This window comes from Acipenser ruthenus, chromosome 29, assembly GCF_902713425.1.
Source record: "Acipenser ruthenus chromosome 29, fAciRut3.2 maternal haplotype, whole genome shotgun sequence".
NCBI classification, from domain to species: Eukaryota; Metazoa; Chordata; class Actinopteri; order Acipenseriformes; family Acipenseridae; genus Acipenser; species Acipenser ruthenus.
In genome coordinates this window covers 18177322-18200541 of record NC_081217.1, presented here as the reverse complement: position 1 = coordinate 18200541, position 23220 = coordinate 18177322, and the positions used below count along the sequence as shown (strand labels likewise).

Genomic DNA, 23220 nt, shown 5'->3' with positions numbered 1-23220 from the left:
TTTTATTTACTATGCCCTAGAAATGTGTTGTCCTAAACTAAAGAAGCTGTTTATGGCTCATCTGCGCAGGCAGGGTCTGGAACAGTGGTGGAGGAAGAGGAAGATGGGCCGCAGTGCAGGACCTTATTGTGGGGCCCCCCTCCCCAAACGTTAATTTAACCCTTATTTACAAACATCAAACATACCAAATGTTCAATATTGAACTATATTTCATTGTCACAATGTTAGCATATATGAAACGGTACATAATAAGAACGTTTTCTACTCTCTTACTTTTTATTTTGCGTACATCTTTACATCCAACACTATTTTTTAATCATAAACGAACAGGTTTAATCACCAATCCTTCCCCAACTCTGCGATCACAGAAATGATTGCAGAAGACAGCTTCCGTCTAAACTACAGGATGAATCGTGCACACAGAATATAACTGCAAATGTTTGTGCTGAATAGTACCCCAAAACCTTCCATGAAGAAGTCCCATGTATCAGCCTTCGGGGGGGGGAAGGCAGGATAATTAAGACAATAACGACACCTGTTGAAACGAGGGAGGATACAACCTGAATTACTGGCACCGCACAGCCGCAGCTACAGTGATACACATGTGTAACATCTGTAAATATAAAGGGGAAGGATAGTATCATTGTTATAAAAAAAAAAAACTTTGGAACCCCTCCGGGTCCCTCTGAGTGCATGGGCCCGAGCACAGCTGCACCTGCTATTGCTCCGCCACTGGTCTGGACAGAATTGAACGGGTCCATTCGGATACGAAATCACTTCCTGCTGGGATCAGTTCCATCCAACACAAGCCCCCCTCATTTTATTATTATTATTATCATCATTATCATTATTATCATCATCATCTGTTTCTTTATTTATTTTAAGTTGTCCGGGGGGGACGGATGCTATCAATAAAGTAGAAATCCTCTAGGATTTCCAGGAATCCAAAGCTGATGCAATGCTTTCCTGTTTGCAGTGAAGTGTGATTGGGGGCCCCTCTTTAGGTTCTCAACTCGTTCTCTGACTTCCTAGTTGTGGTACAGTCATTTCCCCAGCCAACCTCAGCAGATCTGGGCAGGATCTCTGTGCTCTCGCATTTTTTACAAGATGTTACAAGAAATGAAGAAATCAGCCCTTCAGTTTCTATTTTCATTCAAAAGGTTTTTTTTAGCCTGTTTCCTTCCTTTTTGATGTGCTTTTTATTTTTTTATCAATAGTGTTGAATTAAGAAATACTAAGACATACATTCAGTGACAAATGAGACTAGAAGTCATTTTAAAAACATTGAAAAACACACTTTTTTTAATTTTATTTTTTATTTGAGTGACCAATTATTATATTTTATTTTTTTCCCCCAATTTGCAATGTCCTTTATGTTTTTTCTCCTCACCACAGCGAGTCCCTACACCGCACGGACGTTCTTCGGGCGTGTGAGAGTCCTCTGCTCTCCCAAGCCTAAAGCCTGAATCACTTTTACGCTGAGCAATCCAGAGCAGAAGTGGACGGGCTACCGATCCCAGAGAACAGAGATCAGCCCTGCTTTTTTATCCGCTCTGAATATGCTTGGTGTCTGGCCAGTAGGGTTCGCTGTTGCGCGATGAGGAGAAGCAATCCCTGTCGGTTTCCCATCCCCCACCCTGGGAGCGTCAGGGCCAATGTGACACCCCAGAGCAAAGCTCGGCCTCTTTGCACAGCCTGGAGGCGAACCGGCGCTGTGTGACTATATGACAAGTGCTTTTAACTGGATCCGCCACTCGGGGACCCCTTGAAAAACACTTCTAGTTGAAACGTTTGATACTGAATTTGTTTCTTTTATCGTTTTCTGATTTAATATGATGACAGCAACCAGGAAAATGATTTATTTTTTGCAGGACAGTAAAACAAACCGTGATGTGCATGTAGAGAAATCCGGGTTCCAAGAGCGAGGAAGGTCAATCATGATAAGATTATAGGCAGCACACAAGAAATAGCAGTTTAACCCATTCCAGGTTTTAATACAAGCTGATTTAGCCACAGTGTGTCTGTAACAAGCGCAGGTGTATCATATTGACGGTTTTCACTTTTGAAATTTAAATTACTGTGCGTGTGTTAAAGATATGCGGTTGTCCATTCTTGACTTTTCCTAAATCCATGTATTAAATACCCTGGTGGTGTTTGAAAGGCAGGATTGCCAAAATAAAAAAAGTTATAATCCCCTCTACCTAGAACCACCAAAGCCATAACTTTGACTGCCTTTTACAATACAAGTTTTATTTAGCATACAACGGTATTCTATTTTATTTTTATATACAAGCCTCTTATTTCTACTGGACCTGGCAGCCATCGATTCCTTCGTTTTGTACAAGGAATGCACCTGGGAAAATATCAGTAGGAGAGTTTCATCTTGAATCTAGCCACAGCGCTTCGGCAGAAACATTTCGATCAGAAAACTGCAAAGCGACAGGCTGCAGCAGCTCAACCTGGATTCTGTGCTGCACCGAGCGACACACACGCAAGAGAAAACATATATTACTTTCGTTTTAAATTAAAAGCGACTTTACTTTTTACAGTTTTGTATGTACATATTCCTGTTTACACACTAGTTTCTTTTGAAATATTTATTGTATTGTTTTTTTTCATTTTTTGAAGTAGGCCTAGTGCTTTATATGTGGTAAGTTAGAAAATAAACCCTTTTATGTTTAATTGTTCATTTAAACATGGTGTTTCGGCTACGCAGATGTTTGTGACGTGCTTGAGTAAAACCTTTGAGTTGTATCCCATAGTTTTTCATTTTAATATCGATGTTTAAAAGGTAACCATCATGAATGCTGACGGCAGTCATAGGTATGAGTTCTAGGTATGAGTATAACCGCCGCGCTTCTAGTGTTAAACTCATAGTAAAACCAGGAATGGATCAAAGTGCTATGCAATGGGAGTTTAATTTCCATCCCTGAATCCCATACTATACATCAATCAAAGTGTCCCAAAAGCATAATCCGTGTTTGTTTCAAGCATTGAATGCGATTTGATATTCACACATTTCACTTGCGAGAAAAGATGTGTTTAACACACAGCTTCCGTTTGAGAGTTTAGTGCTTTCTAACCCGAGAAGTATGTCTGCTGATCCCTCTGTCGCTGTGAACCATGTTATTCTCGGTTTTGTGCGTCGGAAAAGATACATCTTGTGCAGTAAACGAGAGGTGCTAATTTAGTTCACCTTGGGCCTCAGGACCTGTGAAAATCAGTTGGTGCCAATGAAGCGGGCTCATCAAACATGTTGGTGTTGGACCGGCAGTGTGGCAGGAAAGCTGCAGCAGTGTGGTGATGCTGGCCTTTTGCCAGTCACCGCCAACACCACCCTTTCATTTTGAATTGACTTCGTTTCCGCACGAATAAAGGAAAGAGGTTTTTACTTGACTGTTGGGTAACAGTTCATGTTTACCTTCTGTTTGTTTGTTTTCTTTTGCTATCAAAAGTAACACCAGTAAGACCCTTTATCTGTGTGAAACTGCAAGTTTTTTTTTTTGGTTTGGCTTTCATTCGCCTTTTTAATTGATCCTTGAATTTCCATTTTTTCATGTTGCAGCAGTAACGTCTATTAGAGAACCAGTAAGAGACACTACATGCGCTCAACCTGTACAGATGCTGTGCTAACCATTCTAGAACCAGTAAGATACTGGTTTCTAAACGGGTATGGTATACACTGCAATTGGCATTTCTTAATTGCAATTACAATGTAACTGTAATTGAACCTTGGTACACCTGCATAATTGTAATAATACCGTATACTTGATCAAATACAGTTCAATTACACACCTTTCCAAGCTTAATCAGTCACCTGTCTGTTGTGTTTAACTGTCTCTGGTTTCCTGCCTTCTCATTATTGTTCATCTACTTTTAGGTGACCTCATTTGTTACAAAAAATAAGTTTTTATACCAGCGGTGGCCAAACTTCCTGACCCTACGAGCCGCATACCAAAGTTTCTGTATGGTCAAGAGCCTCAAGACACATACTGTGAAACGCAAAATACACAAGAACAAGGAGGTAGGACATTGGAGAGCCTACACAGTTTCTGTGGAATTTGTATTGTACTGTAGATCTACAATTTTGTAAAAAGATTCATTCATCTGAATAAAGACGTTTTGGTCGGCGATATTATAACAAAACTCGCTTGAGTCGTTACATCAGCTTCTTTACTGAACACAGAAAGAAGCATCAGCTGACTGCTGAGTCGTGCTTTTAAAGAGGCCAGCTTGTTTCTCCTTAAGTCTGATCCAGGAGGATATCGAGATGAAAATTTGTTGTGATTTGTTTCATAATGACGTTTCAAGGTTGCTTGCCTTGTACAGGCTTACAGTGTGTAAGCGACTTGTTGCAGATGCGACACAGGTGTACCGCTGTTTTCAGTGAAGGCAAACTGTCTCCCAGTCTGGTTTAAAGCCTCATGTGTTCATTTGTTACTCCTGGAGGGTTGGCTCAATGCCATTGCCAATGAATGAACATAAAAATTATGAAATTTACTTTCAACTGCACATCCTCCTTTCGCTCCATGATCGAAATACGCACACGCCAGCCAGCAGTGTCGAAAGTCAGCAAGTGACAAAATATCCTTGCAGTGAACATGCAGGCTTAAAGAAACAGAAGAGAGAGAACGGGAGAGAAGAAAGAATAATTAGGACGAATGAATACAGAGAACAAAAATAATAAACGTGTTGTGTTTATTTGTATTTTCTCTCTTTTGTTTTCGTTTATTATTCTTTCTTCAGTTCATTCGAGCGGCAAAGTGTGTGTCACCCAGCAATTCAACGGGAGCCGCCCTTGAACTGCCCAAGAGCCGCATGCTGGATTTGGCCACCTCTGTTCTATACTGTAGTATATTTCTGTATTTAATTATTGCTTGGTATAATTGGTACTTACTGCAGCATAATTGTGATTTGAACAAAATATCATGAATTTTAATTTCAGCAAACAATGCTGCTGGAATTACTATATAATATTATATAATTGATGGCAGGTCTGATACAGTGTAATGAAATGGAAATACCGACCGACAGGAGGGATGGAAACAACGAATCCCATTACACAGCACATGTGATCCATTCCTGGTTTTACTATGAGATTGATAAGACACACCTGAGCTTGTTAACTATACACTGTGGCTAATCAAAACCATAGTAAAACTGGCATGGGTGAAACTGCTATGCTGGGAGTTTTATTTCCGTCCCTGGACAGTGAAGGACATGTCTGTTCTGTGTCACCATGGGGACTTGCAGAAACAGAACTTAAACAATTCTGTTTTCCGCCTTCACAGGTGTGGTAGAGAGAAGCCCGCCTACACGTTGGTGTACTGGACTCGTTTTCTCTTTTACTCACATTTGAGTGTTTCCACTATCAGAGCAGACCTCCCCTGAATGCTGTGGTGGCCGTCTCTCTCGCCTGGGAGAGGAGAGCTTGTGTACTATGAATCAGTTATGTAATTGGAATGACTATCTAACATGGCCCTGCAACCTAACACGCAGTTTCAGATCTGCTGTTGAATCAATTGAAATTGGGGTAATGCAAAGCGAACCGCTGGTCTTTCCCCGTGTGGTTAATCTCAGTAACGATAATTTCTCTCTGCCTTTTTCATTTCTCCACCACCCCCCTCCCCCCCCCCCCCCCCACACACACTTTCATTTGACACAGAAATGAAGACTATTTGTATTTTATTAAAAGAGTGAACGAGGCACATTGAGGTAGGGAGTTGCAATAAAGACCCGTAGATCGAGATACAAAACCTCTTGATTCAGTGCAGCTTGACCACTTTAATTGTAATACCATCCTCTCTGCCTGTTTGACTTGGTCTGACCTATTTTAGTGGGCGGCAGAGTTCAAGTTTTTATTAGGCTGAGGAAGACATCGAAAAGGGGATGTAGCATGCATCTCGGTTTTAGGTGTAAAGCGAAAATGTTTTCAATTACAAGCAGCGTGAGTAATAAAACACAGAAGGGGGATCTATTTCCAGCCCCTTTTGGTTGGAGACCTCAGACATGTAAAGTAGAAAAAATTTTCAGAGAATATGCATCTTGCCCCAGAGAAAACAGAAAGTTCTTGATTTGAGTTTAAATTTCATGTTCTGTTTCTACAGCTATGGCCAAAAGTTTTGTATTGCGTACGATTTTAGGATTGAGACATTATAAAAAAAAAATGGATAGATAGATATAAATTCTATACATACGTACGTACATACAGTACTGTGCAAAAGTTTTAGGCAGGTGTGAAAAAATGCTGTAAAGTAAGAATGCTTTCAAAAATAGACATGTTAATAGATTATATTTATCAATTAACTAAATGCAAAGTGAGTGAACAGAAGAAAAATCTAAATCAAATCCATATTTGGTGTGACCACCCTTTGCCTTCAAAACAGCATCAATTCTTCTAGGTACACTTGCACAAAGTCAGGGATTTTGTAGGCATATAGTCAGGTGTATGATTAAACAATTATACCAAACAGGTGCTAATGATCATCAATTCAATATGTAGGTTGAAACACAATCATTAACTGAAACAGAAACAGCTGTGTAGGAGGAATAAAACTGGGTGAGGAACAGCCAAACTCAGCTAACAAGGTGAGGTTGCTGAAGACAGTTTACTGTCAAAAGTCCTACACCATGGCAAGACTGAGCACAGCAACAAGACACAAGGTAGTTATACTGCATCAGCAAGGTCTCTCCCAGGCAGAAATTTCAAGGCAGACAGGGGTTTCCAGATGAGCTGTCCAAGCTCTTTTGAAGAAGCACAAAGAAACGGGCAACGTTGAGGACCGTAGACGCAGTGGTCGGCCAAGGAAACTTACTGCAGCAGATGAAAGACACATCATGCTTACTTCCCTTTGCAATCGGAAGATGTCCAGCAGTGCCATCAGCTCAGAATTGGCAGAAAACAGTGCGACCCTGGTACACCCATCTACTGTCCGGAAAAGTCTGGTCAGAAGTGTCCTTCATGGAAGACTTGCGGCCAAAAAGCCATACCTCCGACGTGGAAACAAGGCCAAGCGACTCAACTATGCACGAAAACTCAGGAACTGGGGTGCAGAAAAATGGCAGCAGGTGCTCTGGACTGATGAGTCAAGATTTGAAATATTTGGCTGTAGCAGAAGGCAGTTTGTTCGCCGAAGGGCTGGAGAGCAGTACACGAATGAGTGTCTGCAGGCAACAGTGAAGCATGGTGGAGGTTCCTTGCAAGTTTGGGGCTGCATTTCTGCAAATGGAGTTGGGGATTTGGTCAGAATTAATGGTCTCCTCAATGCTGAGAAGTACAGGCAGATACTTATCCATCATGCAATACCATCAGGGAGGCATCTGATTGGCCCCAAATTTATTCTGCAGCATGACAACGACCCCAAACATACAGCGTAAGTCATTAAGAACTATCTTCAGCGTAAAGAACAAGGAGTCCTGGAAGTGATGGTATGGCCCCCACAGAGCTCTGATCTCAACATCATCAAGTCTGTCTGGGATTACATGAAGAGAGAGAAGCAACTGAGGGTGCCTAAATCCACAGAAGAACTGTGGTTAGTTCTCCAAGATGTTTGGGCCAACCTACCTGCTGAGTTCCTTCAAAAACTGTGTGCAAGTGTACCTAGAAGAATTGATGCTGTTTTGAAGGCAAAGGGTGGTCACACCAAATATTGATTTGATGTAGATTTTTCTTCTGTTCACTCACTTTGCATTTTGTTAATTGATAAATATAAACTATTAACATGTCTATTTTTTGAAAGCATTCTTACTTTACAGCATTTTTTCACACCTGCCTAAAACTTTTGCACAGTACTGTGTGTGTGTGTGTGTGTGTGTGTGTGTATATATATGTGTATATATATATATATATATATATATATATATATATATATATATATATATATATATATATATATATATATAATGTGTGTATATATATATATATATATATATATATATATATATATATATATATATATATATATATATATAGATGTCTACAATTATTTGCAAAACTCAAAAAATGCTAATTCAAATGTATTCATACCCTTCGATGCCGTGATAGTATTGTCTACAATGTGCTAGAAATTTCAATATGATAATGCAGAACCTAATTTATACATACATATACATACACACTCACAGTTGTAGTCAAAAGTTGACATACCCCTATGGAAATGTGCAAGTTCTAGAAATTTCTCGAAAAATAAATATAGGAAAAATCTGGTGTGTGTGCGTATAATATATATATATATATATATATATATATATATATATAAAATCTTTTATTTAGCATCATGTAATCAAAATGACATTGCAAGTGTCTACCAGAAGCCATAATAGTAGTACAGTATTTTATGTTAGATTTCGAAATGTCACATTTTTCAATTTGTCCGTTTTTCATTAAGTATTTGGAACACTACAAAGTGGTATGTAATGCAATATGTTAACGTGACATTATTCAGCAGGTATAATTATAATAATTATCATAACTAACTGAAGAAGATATTTCATTTAAATAGTGTTTTTTTAATTCAGTGTTTCATTTATTCCTTTGACATCATTAGATTTGTTAAGTAAACCTCTCTGGAACAGTGGTTAACTTTGCCAATCTTTCAGATGTAATAGTGGTGTAATGTCATGTACTGTACAAGTCCCCACAATATGAATATTCAAGAATTTACCAGAATTGACTGAAATCGGGTACAAATTTTGAATACATTAACACAGGAAATTGCAAAAAGCATTATTCAGAGTGAAGATCTTTTGATAACTGCAAGACTGAATTTATTAAAACCCTCCACCTTGCATTTTGAAAAAGAACAGGGAAAACATTTCCTACATACCCCTAGAAGACCCAAACACCCAATCCATGCTTTCCCTGTGCGTAGCCTGCTGATGCCCAGCCATCAGTGGCCATGTGCCCTCCAGTGATCCTCACAGTCAGGAGGCACAGGGAATAAAGACACAGCAGATAGAAGATGAAGACAAAATGATTAGTAGGTATAGTTACTGTATAGAAATGATTCATGTATGAGACCAATCTTGTGAACTGTTGCACGTTGGAGGTCATATTTACTGAATTATTGCAATACCTTTGTGACTTAGTAATCAGTAAAGCTAATGGTAGTCTTCTCCATTTGTTTTCAATCTGGTCTTTGTTAGTTCCACCAATAAGAAGGTTCAGTTGATTGTGTGTGGACATGCAGCGGGTTTGATAATCCCAAACGCACAGAGCAGCCGGACCTGGCCATGTTGCACATTGGAGCCGGCTAAACAAGACACTTGCGCTTGACTGCCAGCTTTCCTTTCTAGTTTAGTATGTATAGGACGCGGAGTTTTGTACGTATAAGTTACAAAAAGAAGAACCGGATCACAAGAGGTGTCAAAAATTGCAGTGTTTATTTTTTTTAAATGACTTTCTTCTCTCAGACAGCTCTATGTTTGCAGAGTTGGTGATTAATACTGAAAGTCCTGAAAACGTGCAGTGGCGCGGCGGAGATGAGCGCGCTGCTGGCCCAGTTGTTTTAATGTGGTTGTCTCGCTGAACCAGCTTTGAACATGAAACAGAAAGGGGGCCTGATGCCAGGTCGCTGGCACAGTTGCTACAGAAAGTTCCACTAAAGCATCTACTTTTTTTTTTTTTTTACTAAAACATTAAGGCAATTGGGTCATTCACATCCCCAATACCGTTCTTCCCCAATACCGCCATGCTAGCTTAAGAAAGCAGAACAGAAGCCAAAACGTTTATAGTGAATTATTAGAATAGTGAGTCATCTGTTTGAGTTGCTTTTCTTCATTTCATACAGATAAATCGAAAGTCCTGTTTCTGTGCACATTCTAGTTAAAACCCTTGGAAAGGTGAACATATCTTTAGTGGTCTAATTGGAAACTGCGACAGCGTATTTGGATCTGGTGCAGTAGAGCTGTGGTGAACTCATGCCTGCGTTAGGAATGTGCTGTTAACTCGTGACTCACTGGCAGTGTCTGAAGTGTGAGTGGAAATCTCACTACAGACAGCAGTGAGTCACGAGCGACAGGTAGAGTCAAGCTGTGTGGTGGATGTTGCTCAGCACGTCATGGACCAGAACCTAGCTGTCAGTATTCCTAACCTGAGATCATGCAGCAGTGAGGAAATAGAAAACTAAAAAAACTAACAAGCATATAGTCCATACCAATTTGGTATGTGGATGTTTAAATTATATATATATATATATATATATATATATATATATATATATATATATATGCAGACGTGCTCAAATTTGTTGGTACCCTTACAGCTCATTGAAATAATGCTTCATTCCTCCTGAAAAGTGATGAAATTAAAAGCTATTTTATCATGTATACTTGCATGCCTTTGCTATGTCATAGAATAAAGCAAAGAAGCTGTGAAAAGAGATGAATTATTGCTTATTCTGCAAAGATATTCTAAAATGGCCTGGACACATTTGTTGGTACCCCTTAGAAAAGATAATAAATAATTGGATTATAGTGATATTTCAAACTAATTAGTTTCTTTAATTAGTATCACACATGTCTCCAATCTTGTAATCAGTCATTCAGCCTATTTAAATGGAGAAAAGTAGTCACTGTGCTGTTTGGTATCATTGTATGCACCATACTCAACATGGACCAGAGAAAGCAAAGGAGAGAGTTGTCTGAGGAGATCAGAAAGAAAATAATAGACAAGCATGGTAAAGATAAAGGCTACAAGACCATCTCCAAGCAGCTTGATGTTCCTGTGACAACAGTTGCAAATATTATTAAGAAGTTTAAGGTCCATGGAACTGTAGTCAACCTCCCTGGGCGCGGCCGCAAGAGGAAAATCGACCCCAGATTGAACAGAAGGATAGTGCGAATGGTAGAAAAAGAACCAAGGATAACTGCCAAAGAGATACAAGCTGAACTGAACTCCAAGGTGAAGGTATGTCAGTTTCTGATCGCACCATCCGTCGCTTTTTGAGCGAAAGTGGGCTCCATGGAAGAAGACCCAGGTGGACTCCACTTTTGACAGAAAAACATAAAAAAGCCAGACTGGAATTTGCTAAAATGCATATTGACAAGCCAACAATCCTTCTGGGAGAATGTCCTTTGGACAGATGAGTCAAAACTGGAGCTTTTTGGCAAGTCACATCAGCTCTATGTTCACAGACGAAAAAATGAAGCTTTCAAAGAAAAGAACACCATACCTACAGTGAAACATGGAGGAGGCTCGGTTATGTTTTGGGGCTGCTTTGCTGCGCCTGGCACAGGGTGCCTTGAATCTGTGCAGGACACAATGAAATCTCAAGACTATCAAGGCATTCTGGAGCGAAACGTACTGCCCAGTGTCAGAAAGCTCTGTCTCAGTCGCAGGTCATGGGTCCTCCAACAGGATAATGACCCAAAACACACAGCTAAAAGCACCCAAGAATGGGTAAGAACAAAACATTGGACTATTCTGAAGTGGCCTTCTATGAGTCCTGATCTGACTCCTATCGAACATCTATGGAAAGAGCTGAAACTTGCAGTCTGCAGAAGGCACCCATCAAACCTGAGACAGCTGGAGCAGTTTGCTCAGGAAGAGTGGGCCAAACTACCTGTTAACAGGTGCAGAAGTCTCATTGAGAGCTACAGAAAACGTTTGATTGCAGTGATTGCCTCTAAAGGTTGTGCAACAAAATATTAGGTTAGCGGTCCCATCATTTTTGTCCATGCCATTTTCATTTGTTTTATTATTTACAATATTATGTTGAATAAAAAATGAAAAGCAAAGTCTGATTTCTATTAAATATGGAATAAACAATGGTGGATGCCAATTACTTTTGTCAGTTTCAAGTTATTTCAGAGAAAATTGTGCATTCTTCGTTTTTTGTGGAGGGGTACCAACAAATTTGAGCACGTCCTGTGTGTGTGTGTGTGTGTATACATACATACATACATACATACATACATACATACATACATACATACATACATACATACATAAATACTGTATATATTTTTTTTATTCCACTCCAACTGCATGGGGGGTGGGGGGTGGGTGATATATATACATTTTTTTTTTCGTGTATTTTCACAGTGTACAGTGGCATCAAAAGTTACCCACACATTCCCAGAATATATTTTTAAACGCATGCTGGTCACTAGAGCCGCGTTGGTCACTCTCCCACGCTGCTAAAACACTGCCCACTTTGTTATCGGAAACTCTGGAAATGAAACAGAAGGGTAAATGTGAAGTTTATACGTAGAGTGGTAGATTTTTTATTTTTTTTTGTTCACAGAAATGTCTAGTTTTCCATCTCCAATTGCACCCTACTTTTTTTTATGACAATAGTTTTCAAGCCAGTCTGCTTCATAAAGTGTTCGTCACCAGCTCTGAAGCATTGGAAAGTGCCAGCTTGCATTTCTTTATCTTTGCAAATGTAGTCCGTTGGTGATTCATCATGAAAAGAAATAGACTTCTTTTAATTTCTTGACATTTTTTGTTGCCTTTTAAAATGCATGATTCTCTCTTCATCTTTTAGTATGGATGGTGGTGAATTGTTCAGCAGAATTCAAGACAGAGGGGACCAGGCATTCACTGAGAGAGGTAAGAATGTTAGTATGTAAATGATAATGTCTTGGTTTAAAACCCTGTTGCTGGTCTTTTTACATGTGCATTTAATTCAGTCTACACAGTGTTTTTTTCCTGTGAAAGCTGAACTAGCTGAAAAATTTTCTCCTTGCTCTTTTTCCAGAGGCGTCAGAGATCATGCACAGTATAGGAGAAGCAATCCAGTACCTGCATTCGATCAACATTGCACACAGAGACGTCAAGGTAACCCTCGCGCCCTCCCCGGTCTCCTCATTAAATTAATTATCTTTATTAAGCAAATCTCCTGATCTTCACCTTGTATCTCTCTTGCAGCCAGAAAACTTGTTGTATACCACAAAAAGGCCAAGCGCACTTTTAAAACTCACCGATTTCGGGTTCGCCAAAGAAACCACGACCCACAATTCCCTGGCTACTCCGTGCTACACACCTTATTACGTGGGTAAGTCAACTCTGAGTGCAGACCGGATGTATTAATAGAAGCCCCCATGTGTTATTGAATTGTAGTCCGCTGTTCTTGTTGATGCAAATTGAATGAACTTATTTAAAGGTGTTATAATTTAAGTATTTGCAAACATGTGCAACTTTATATACCCCACATTATTGTAATGCTGGTTTTTGTTTGTTTGTTTGTTTTTTAGCCCCAGAAGTTCTTGGGCCAGAGAAGTATGACAAGTCCTGTGACATGTGGTCCCTGGGAGTCATCATGTATATTCTGTAAGTGCAACAGCATGGAGGGAGTGGGAGGGTGTGAGGCTCTTCAGCAGCCTTGGCGTGAATTACCTTCTACTGTTGCCAAAGGGATCAGTGAACATGACCTGCGCATACTTTTATAACAGTGTGTCTTTGATCACTCATTCAAAGCGAGTTTTGATATATGTGGCACATTTTATATAATGTCCTCTTACACACTTCAGAAGAGCAAAATCCTGATAGAGGGTTGTTAAAGTGCTTGAAGGTAATTTACAACCTCCTTCATGTTTCTTAATGTTTTGATATTTGCGTCTCCAAAAACCTACGCCCTCCAGTGAATAAGCCCAGGGTGTAGGAATGTTGAACCAGCCTCAGCTGGAGGGTTCTGCTGCTGTGCTGTGGCTCAGAGACTGCAGCACCTCGACATGCACGGCTGTGTGTCAGAGCTGAGATTCTCAGCTGCGCTGTGTTCTTATCTCTTCATCGCTGTCGTCGGCTGCCTTTTAGGTGTTAACTCTTTTTCACCACAAAGTGTTCCAAACACGCAGCTATTCTTGTTGCTTACATCCTGGCCAGTGGTTGTTGTTAGTTTTAGATTCACTTGAAAATGTTAATAAAACTAGTATTTTTTTTCTTTTTTTTTCTCTCTCTTTTTCAGGCTCTGTGGGTACCCCCCGTTCTACTCCAACCACGGCCTGGCAATCTCCCCCGGGATGAAGAAGCGAATCCGCATGGGGCAGTATGAGTTCCCCAATCCAGAGTGGTGTGAGGTGTCAGAGGAAGGTAATGAATCCTGTTAGCTGCACTGCAAGGGCCCAAAACAGGGTGGGATCAGTCACCTGATTTTTTTCAAGTTAAAAACCATCTTATCCCTTGTTTTTTCAATTCAAATTTATTTCTGAAAAATGAATTCCCAACTCCTTCTGAAGGAATTGTTATTTTAGAGACATTCATAATAAATAATAATATATGCATTTCCCAGTGCTGCTGGGCAATGTCCCGCCTTCCTGACTTGTGTCTATCATTGATTAGTTCTGAATACTTTAAACCCGCCCCAACTACTGAGTGACAGCACATTCCTGTATTTCTATTGGAGACTCCGCTTGCAAGATTTAAAACGAGATTACAATCAGGAATGAAGGCTTGTTAGCGGGATTTAAAGCTGTATTACAGTTAAGATACGGCGGATTTAAAACAGAATTGTGGGGAAATGTACAAAAATGCCTACACACAAAAACCCCAGAAGAATGTGCCTGTGACCATAGGGATTTCGTTGTGGAAGACAGCAAAGGAAAGAAGGTACAACTTAAGTGTGCAAGTACTGTTGAGTTACTGTACATATTTTGACACACAAAAAAAAAAAAAGCTCAAGCATTTTGGAAAGTAACCGAAAACACAAATTTCATACAGTATATCAAAAACGAAAGCTTGAGCTAAAAATAGCCAAAAAACAAAAGCCCTAATTATAATGTAATTGCTGACATGATTTTAACTTATTTAAAGGTTACTTTTGCAAGTTTAGTCATGTGTCATAGGGCGGTTCTTTGAATCATTGAAATCCATCAACAATATACTGGAAATGTTCTGTAAAACTCTTGTTAGCTGATAAATCATTTTCTAACGTGAGAAACCTAATAGGGAGTAAACTTCAATTCTTTGAAGTGAATTCTAGAAATGGATTCCGTCAGTCTCATGGTTTCCTGTGAGTGAAGGTCCCCCAGCACTTCAGCTCATCAGCTTGCGATGGAGACCAATAATTTGGTCACCGTTGTGTACCCGAGATGCAGGGGGAATGGTTTGTACGTGTAGTTGACTTCGGCTCGCACAATACAGATTGCATCATCTCCTAGACCACTAACTAACACGGTCAGACATTCAAGTTCACGCAGTCGCTACATGAAAAAAAAATCACATGCTAACTTCAGAACCTTTTTGTTTCTTTCCAGCTAAACAGCTGATCAGACATCTGCTGAAGACGGAACCGACACAGAGGATGACCATAACAGAGTTCATGAACCACCCCTGGATCAATGTAAGGCCCTGCACACCGTAGATGCCCCTTAAAGTGGTCCTCAGCACTATCTGGCAGCCACACACTCCTAAGGGAAGCACCCTTATACAAGTTTACCATGGTATTTTTCCATGGTATTTCTGCAGATTTGGTGTCTAAAAGTTCTACCCTACATTTTAATGAAACTTTGCATTAATATTTATTGCATTGATGTTATTTCTGATGCTGTAAATGCTGCTTCTGATGCCTGATGAGCTGAACTATTTTAAACAATTTTGTCCAGTTCAGTTTTGCTGAATCTATGCACAGGCATTTGTTATAATATGCAAATACCAATAAGAGGTAAACCAACAAAAAAAGTGTTTTATAAGCTTGGCTGATGTTCTGTGTGTTTTCAGCAATCGATGGAGGTACCACAGACCCCGCTGCACACCAGCCGAGTGCTGAAGGAGGAGAAAGATCTGTGGGAGGATGTGAAGGTGAGTGGAGGAGCCTGGTTACTGGGCATGGTCCTGATGGGGTGGTTTAGACTTCTGAGTCCACATCACAGCAAACTGCATGAGCTCAGACCTACACAGCCAGCTTATGAGTCCACATCACAGCAAACTGCATGAGCTCAGGCCTACACAGCCAGCTCTATTGAGATCCACCCATTGTTTGAACAGCTTGCCCTCAGTTTTGAAAGAAAGTTGCATGGACATTTGCATTATAAATCTGCATGCTGTGAATATGAGCCATCCAAATGCCAACCTTCTAAGAGAAATCTATAGGAAACTTGAGTAAACAAACACATCTAATGTCTTCATAAGTATTACGTAGACTACACTATTATTATTTATTTATTTATTAGCAGACGCCCTTATCCAGGGTGACATACAATTGTTACAAGATATCACATTATTTTTACATACAATTACCCATTTATACAGTTGTGTTTTTACTGGAGCAATCTAGGTAAAGTACTTTGCTCAAGGGTACAGCAGCAGTGTCCCCCACCTGGGATTGAACCCACAACCCTCTGGTCAAGTCCAGAACCCTAACCACTACTCCACACTGCTGCCCGGTATTGTCACCTATAATGTGTTCGTATGCTTGGTGGTTGGTTTTATTTAGCAATGCAAGAAAGGGGGTTTGGTTTGGGCGGGTAGAACTCATCCATTGAAACTGTTGAATATAGTTTGAATGGGATGTATTTTTTTTTTTTTTTTTTTTTTTTTAATATTTCCTCCGATCATGATTTTATTTTAATTTTAGAAATGGAGAAGTTTTCCTACCAAAACTTATAAAATAGATCTAGACAGGAAACTTAACATGGTGCAATTACACACGCAGGGATATGATGGTTTTTAAAGTCTGTCTTTGTTGGATTGTGTTTTAGGAGGAAATGACAAGTGCCTTGGCTACCATGAGAGTTGATTACGAGCAGATTAAAATCAAGACAATTGAAGACTCCTCCAATCCACTGCTGATGAAGAGACGCAAGAAGGCGAGCAACCCCCAGACGCAATCCCCCAGCCATTGAGGAGCCCCCACTCCCACTACCATGAGAGAGACACACCAAGGAAGCAATAATAATAATGATCGGGAACACTGCGCCCTGACAGGGAAGAGGAAACGCGTGCATGATGGATTTCACTCAAGAAATTTTATTTAAAAAAAAAAAAAAAAAAAAAAAAAAAGTTTTTTATTTTATTTTTTTATTTTAGCTTTTTTTTTTGGTTTCCTCCTTCAAAGAAAAAGAAACAAAGAAAGCACTCTTACAACTAAAATTTAAATACATTTTAGAAAATAGAGGAGGATGGAGGATTGAAGAAGAAAATCGACTAAAACAAAATGCCTAGTTTTAAAAAAAAAAAAACAAACAAAACAACCTTATTTTTAAAATTCTATTTTAATAATGTGCTTGTTTTGCAAACTCCTTCAGAGAAATATAATGGTTTCCTGCTCTCCAAAAGGTAACAAAATCATCTTCGAGGAAATCTAAAGAGCACTGTTGTAAAGCAGTCCTAAAAATTCACTGCTTATATTTAATATTACAACGTATTTTCTTTTTTAAAAACCTTAATCCCCACCCAAAAAAGACCTTCCAGAGCGAAGTAGATCCAGATATTAATGTGTTTTTTTAATGGTCAATGAATGTAGAAACGCTCTTTAATTTAATGGTGGTAAATCTCTTAAGGCTTTGACTACCACCACACCCAAAGCCAAGCTCACAACGACTCCCTGCTGAAACTTATTGTCCCAGCAAGGAACCCCCCCCCCCCCCTAACCTCCACCCCCCCAAAGTCTGGACCAGCCCCCTCCCACACAGCTGAGCCTGTCAAGCCTAGTGGCTTATGCCAGAGTTATTGACCAAGGTGGAAGGACTGCAGATCTATACTAGCACCCCTGTGATGTTAAGGGAAACAATAACCCCTTCAAAGGGGCGGGGGTTGTTTTTTGTTTTTTTATTTTTTTTTGGTTTTTAATTTCTATTTGTTTGTATCTATAGAACTGGAGGGGATTCCCGAACATATACCGCATATTCCAGTTGCTCTCGGATCAAAACAAACCTACAAAGCATCACGTTTTTAATTGTAGTTTTTTTTTTTTTTTTAATGAGCCCCCCCTCCCAACTGAAAATAAGTATTTAAGCATTAATTGCAGTTATTATAAACATTCTTCACACAGTAGTATTTAAAAATATAAATCGAGATATCTGAAGGACATTGGACCTTGGTGGGGCGTTCATGTTAAGTCTGTGTATTGTCCATATTGGTTTCAAAATCCTACTAAAGGTCCTGTGTAAAATCTGCTGGCGACAGGGTATGTTCAGTGTCCTCTTTTCGCCTTCTTTTTCTATTTTTAAGTCCTGTAGTGGAATGTGAGCCAGAGGGCATTTCGGTACTTCTTGTAGAGGGTTATTTCCACTACAGTTTGTCGTCTGCATTCTCGTGCCGTAGATTAAAACCGTTTTGAGTACCTGCTGGTACTTTTTTAATTTTTTTTTTTGTTGTTGTTTGTTTTTCAAATGTATAAAGCACATATTCAGTTTTGTTTTATGTCAAACTGCTGTACTAATGTTAAGGTCTGCTTCTACTTTGGATTAAAACACTTTTAAAAAAACCAACAAAAAAAACCCAACCCTAATGTAAATGACACGTGTGTCTTATTTTTCTAGCTGACTTTTGCTACACTTGTATGCACACATTGGAAATGACTGCTATTGGTAATCTTATGAGTAACCAGAGGAGGGCGTAGGTTGTAAAGCCCAGCATTATTTATTTGTGCGTCTTAGGCAAGTAAATAAGCATTAGTGCAAATATATCGTGTACCTGTATACATCAGAGTATTTAATAAATCGCACATGTTTTACATAATAAAATTGACATGCGGTCAACTGCCTCCATCCACAAAACATGCACTTTATTCAGTAGATTTATAATTCTTTTCTCTCATTGGGTCTCATTGAGGGGGGCTAAGAACCTATCTGCACTTGTTTCACTTCAAGCCTTGCCAGAATTCCAAGTCTTTCCAGTTCTGTCTTGATCTAGTTACAGCCTGCTGTGCCTCGTGCACGACGCGATATAGAAATAGAGATTCACAGACGGGCTCTTTCAACAGTCCTGGCCCAAGACAAACGAGAACCACTGTGTGCCCCAACTTTTGAAACTCCCAATGAAATCACCGGGTGAACCGTCCTGTGGTGTGTACTGCACCAGAGACTTTGTGGATGCCACGTACTGTACCTACGCTGGGATGTGTTGCACCGATGTTAATATGGACCCTGAAGAAGGAAAGTGCAGCTGTGTTCTTATGGAACATGCTGCAATAAACTGCATTTCTGACACACAATTTCAACTTCATTCAGAATTATTTTTTTATGTCATAAGGTGGCACCCCAAACCTGATTGAGTTTAGGAAATGAATAGCAGCCCCCAGCTCGTGGAATTACCAGGGATTAGACCCATTTCCCATCATGAACGAAGCTTACCGAACCTGACGGTATAATGTCTTTCGTTTTGGGTCGTAGTGCCGAGTTACGGCACCTGTTTTGATTGAAACCTTGAACAAAACCTAAAAGGGAGATTTTGTATTGATAATGAAAGTATCACAATCCCCCCCACACCCATTTCCTCAGCGTCAGCCTTGGCATCACTTTTATTCAACTGGGCAATTCTGTGAACACTGATCCAAATCAAAAATAACCCCTCTGTGCCTCTCTGCTGGTTTCTGATCAAAGTAAATGATTGCATGGCGCTAATTGGACCTTGACACACCTGAGTAATTGTAATTGTAATGAAACCATGTAATTGATCAATTGCACTCTTTTCTATGGTGTAAATCCCAATCTGTTTGTTACTTTTTACTATAATTTGTAATTACTGCAGCAGAATTGTCATTTCAGCAAACAGTGCTGCTGCAATTTGTAATTATAATTGATCCCAGGTCTGTAAAAAACAAAAATAAACAATAGCGCTAAACCCACAGGGATGACTCTAGCACTCCCTGTCTGTTAATCTGTATATCAGCGCTAAACCCACAGGGATGACTCCAGCACTCCCTGTCTGTTAATCTGTATATCAGCGCTAAACCCACAGCGATGACTCCAGCACTCCCTGTCTGTTAATCTGTATATCAGCGCTAAACCCACAGGGATGACTCCAGCACTCCCTGTCTGTTAATCTGTATATCAGCACTAAACCCACAGCGATGACTCCAGCACTCCCTGTCTGTTAATCTGTATATCAGCACTAAACCCACAGCGATGACTCCAGCACTCCCTGTCTGTTAATCTGTATATCAGCGCTAAACCCACAGGGATGACTCCAGCACTCCCTGTCTGTTAATCTGTATATCAGCGCTAAACCCACAGGGATGACTCCAGCACTCCCTGTCTGTTAATCTGTATATCAGCACTAAACCCACAGGGATGACTCCAGCACTCCCTGTCTGTTAATCTGTATATCAGCACTAAACCCACAGGGATGACTCCAGCACTCCCTGTCTGTTAATCTGTATATCTCTCCAAGATGTTTTTCTACATGGTGTAATCTGGGGGTTTTCTGCATTGAAATTGCTGATGCAGGATGCCTGTAGACAGTTGCATCGTGACCAGTTGTGGTTCATGTGATTTGAGGTTTGGACACTTTACCGTGGTACTTCAAAGACTAATATTAGGAACAGGTGCCTCAGAGTGATTCACGTTCTCCAATATAGAATAAAATGTGTCTCATAAATCAGTATTGGTAAACAAGTGTTTGGGCACTTCCCAGCCAGTATTACTCACTGTTATGTTTGTGTAATAGGAAAGAAAGCGACAGTATGGACTGCCCTGCCATTTTGGGGTAAATTTACTCTCCTCTTTGTCACACATTATGCAATTGCTGGTCCTGAGAGTTTTTGATATGAGGGAGTTCTAGGACTGTGAGCATGTATTATTAATCATGGCTCGTTCTCTTTGGCAACACCCCAGACAAAAGTTGCTACCCAGGAAAATGTCTGTAGAGTAACAGGCAATGTGCTTTACACTTGAAACCACGCAGTGACTGAACAGACTTTCCATAAACGTCTTGCTTAGAACAGCACCCCTGGATCGTTTCAAAAAGTCACTGGATATGCTTTGAGAGATGTGAGAACGAATTGAAACGGCTGCATAAAACACTCTGACCTTAGTTGCGGTGCTGCACATTTAAGAAAGATTACATGATTAATATGTGCATGGAGATTTATCAGCTGTGTAGCTTTGAATTCTTTGAGTCATTCATCATCAAGTGGTGCATACAGTACTGTAGGTGTGTTGATAAAAGCGTGCATGCTGAAGGCATTAAGTGTGCAGGGAATGGGTGTTGTTTTGCCCTATGGAGGAAGCTGTCCAAAACGAAACCTACAAAAACAAGGTTTTAGTGTTTACAATCAGTGACGTGAGCAAGTCGAAGGAAGTCACCTCTCAGCGTACAGTCCTGTTTCCACGAGGCGCATACTTTTCCACAGCAAAAAAAAAAAACGTTCCTAAACGCTTTTTAATTGAAATAAACAAAACCAGAAAACCGAAACCGAAACCCAGTAGAGCAGGTAGCAATGCCAGTAAATACCTTGACAGACTTTCAGAACAAACCCTATTTGTTTTGACTGTGGTTATATAGATGTTGCCTGCAGTCATTAATGGTTTTATTTTTTCTGCAATTACTCTGTTGTCAAACAGTTAAAGGTGTGAATTTCCTTAATGGAATATTTCAGAAAGTTGTTGACTTATAAACCCATGTTGACAATATCAGCTCTATATGGACTTCCTTTGACATCTTCTTTGATGTCTCCCATTGAAGGCCTGGTCTTGATTAGCTTCTGGGATCTGGTGTTTTTTGTTACAGAAGAATTGTTTGCTGAAATCGCAATTGCAATGCTATTGTGTTAAATTGCAGCTGGTTACAATTATGCTGCAGTCATTGCAATTATAATTTCAAGGACACTAAAAAGTTACATAAACAGCTACAGACATGAACAGGTTTACTCTGTTTATTCTACCAAGCAGTAATCACAGTTACAAATACAGAAACATTATATGCAACGTTTTTTCAACAAATGGGGTAACTAAAAGTTTTTGAAAATACCAGAAAGTTCGCTCAATGTAAAACACAGCATGGAACTGTGAATGATTAAGCTTGGAAAGGTGAGCAATTCAACTGTAATTGTCAAGGTTCGATTTACAATCACATTGTAATTGCAATGAATTACAAATGACACCATTACAATTGTGATTCAGCCCAGGTCTTGGTGTTCCACGGGCTGTGCAGTTTCTCTAGGATGAATTAATCTGATCGCATTATGAATGCCTTCCTAGCCTGTGACTACATACAAGCTTTCCCATGCGCTTTGTGAAAAGCGTGTTTACAAATTACTGTGCCACTTTCGAACACCCACTCTGTCAACAACCAGTATATACATTAGTGTATACATTTACGTTTCAAAATGAGTTGCGCGGCACACTGCTGTGTTACAAGTAATTACTGTACTAAGAAGATGAGATTTGTTTGTATTCCTGGCAGGCCTGTGACTTCGTTTTATGAATAAATGTGTGTTGTTTCTTTTCAGCGGAGTTCAAAGGTTGTCTGACAACGTCCCTTTTTTATTGTTTATATGTTATGTTTTAAGAAAATAATCCTCATGTTTTGCTGATTGCCTTCAACTCAAAATCAAGAGTGGTGAGATCAACTACATTTCAGTTAATTCAATTGACCGGCTGTAAGGTTGTAAGTGAATAAAATATATAAGTACTAAAATGGACTTTCTGACAAATGTATGATAAGCAGTTTAACCAGAAGTCTTCATTACAATCTTAATGATGTACAGTCTTTATTACGGGCCAGTCAAGGGACCAGTAACTTGTGACATCAATACAGAGGTGGTCTTAACATAGAAGTAGTTGGACCAAATTAAAACCCAAAGTTTTGAAATGTGAAAATGAACTTCAAGAAGCAATACTGTGTTATTTCTAGAGCTCAAGACTGTGTGTGGTTTTTTTTATTTATTTTTATTTTTTGGAGAGAGAAGACAAGCTTGGATCTTTATCAGGACCTGCTGGTCTTGGTAGCATTTCAACACTGGTTTGGGAGCGATTTTGAAATCTACAGTTTGCAATGGTGCTCTCAGCAGTGGGCATTTAGCAAACCATGGGCCTTGTGACAAGATGGAGCCAGTGGTGGATGGTAAACAAGAAAGTCAGAGACAGTAGGTTGCAGTTTTATGCACCATACAAAATATTCCTCATAGAGAGCAATCAAGGGTTAAACAAAACAATCACGCAACACAAATGACCAAAGAAAATCCTCACCCACGTAAAAACTATCACAGTGCACTGGAAACCAGCACAGGAGCATGTCTCCCTCCCTCACTGCTTTTAGCTCCCTTTTATATCATGTGGCTGTTCCCATCTAGCACACATTCTTACATGGAGATTAGATAAAGGGGCATTCAGAACAGA

At 39.7% G+C, this 23220-nt stretch overlaps 1 protein-coding gene across 1 annotated transcript in view; it reads left to right on the top strand.

The window, feature by feature from the left end:
- Positions 1–18383, top strand: part of LOC117428195 (MAP kinase-activated protein kinase 2) — a 50087-nt gene extending 31704 nt beyond the window's left edge. The window contains exons 3-10 of the mRNA XM_059003724.1: positions 12489–12553; positions 12702–12781; positions 12872–12998; positions 13198–13273; positions 13908–14032; positions 15196–15281; positions 15659–15739; positions 16639–18383. Coding sequence (XP_058859707.1) covers positions 12489–12553; positions 12702–12781; positions 12872–12998; positions 13198–13273; positions 13908–14032; positions 15196–15281; positions 15659–15739; positions 16639–16782 — 784 coding nt within the window. The 3' untranslated portion in view covers positions 16783–18383. The remainder of the gene's footprint in view (positions 1–12488; positions 12554–12701; positions 12782–12871; positions 12999–13197; positions 13274–13907; positions 14033–15195; positions 15282–15658; positions 15740–16638) is intronic.
- The last annotated feature ends 4837 nt before the right edge of the window (positions 18384–23220 follow it).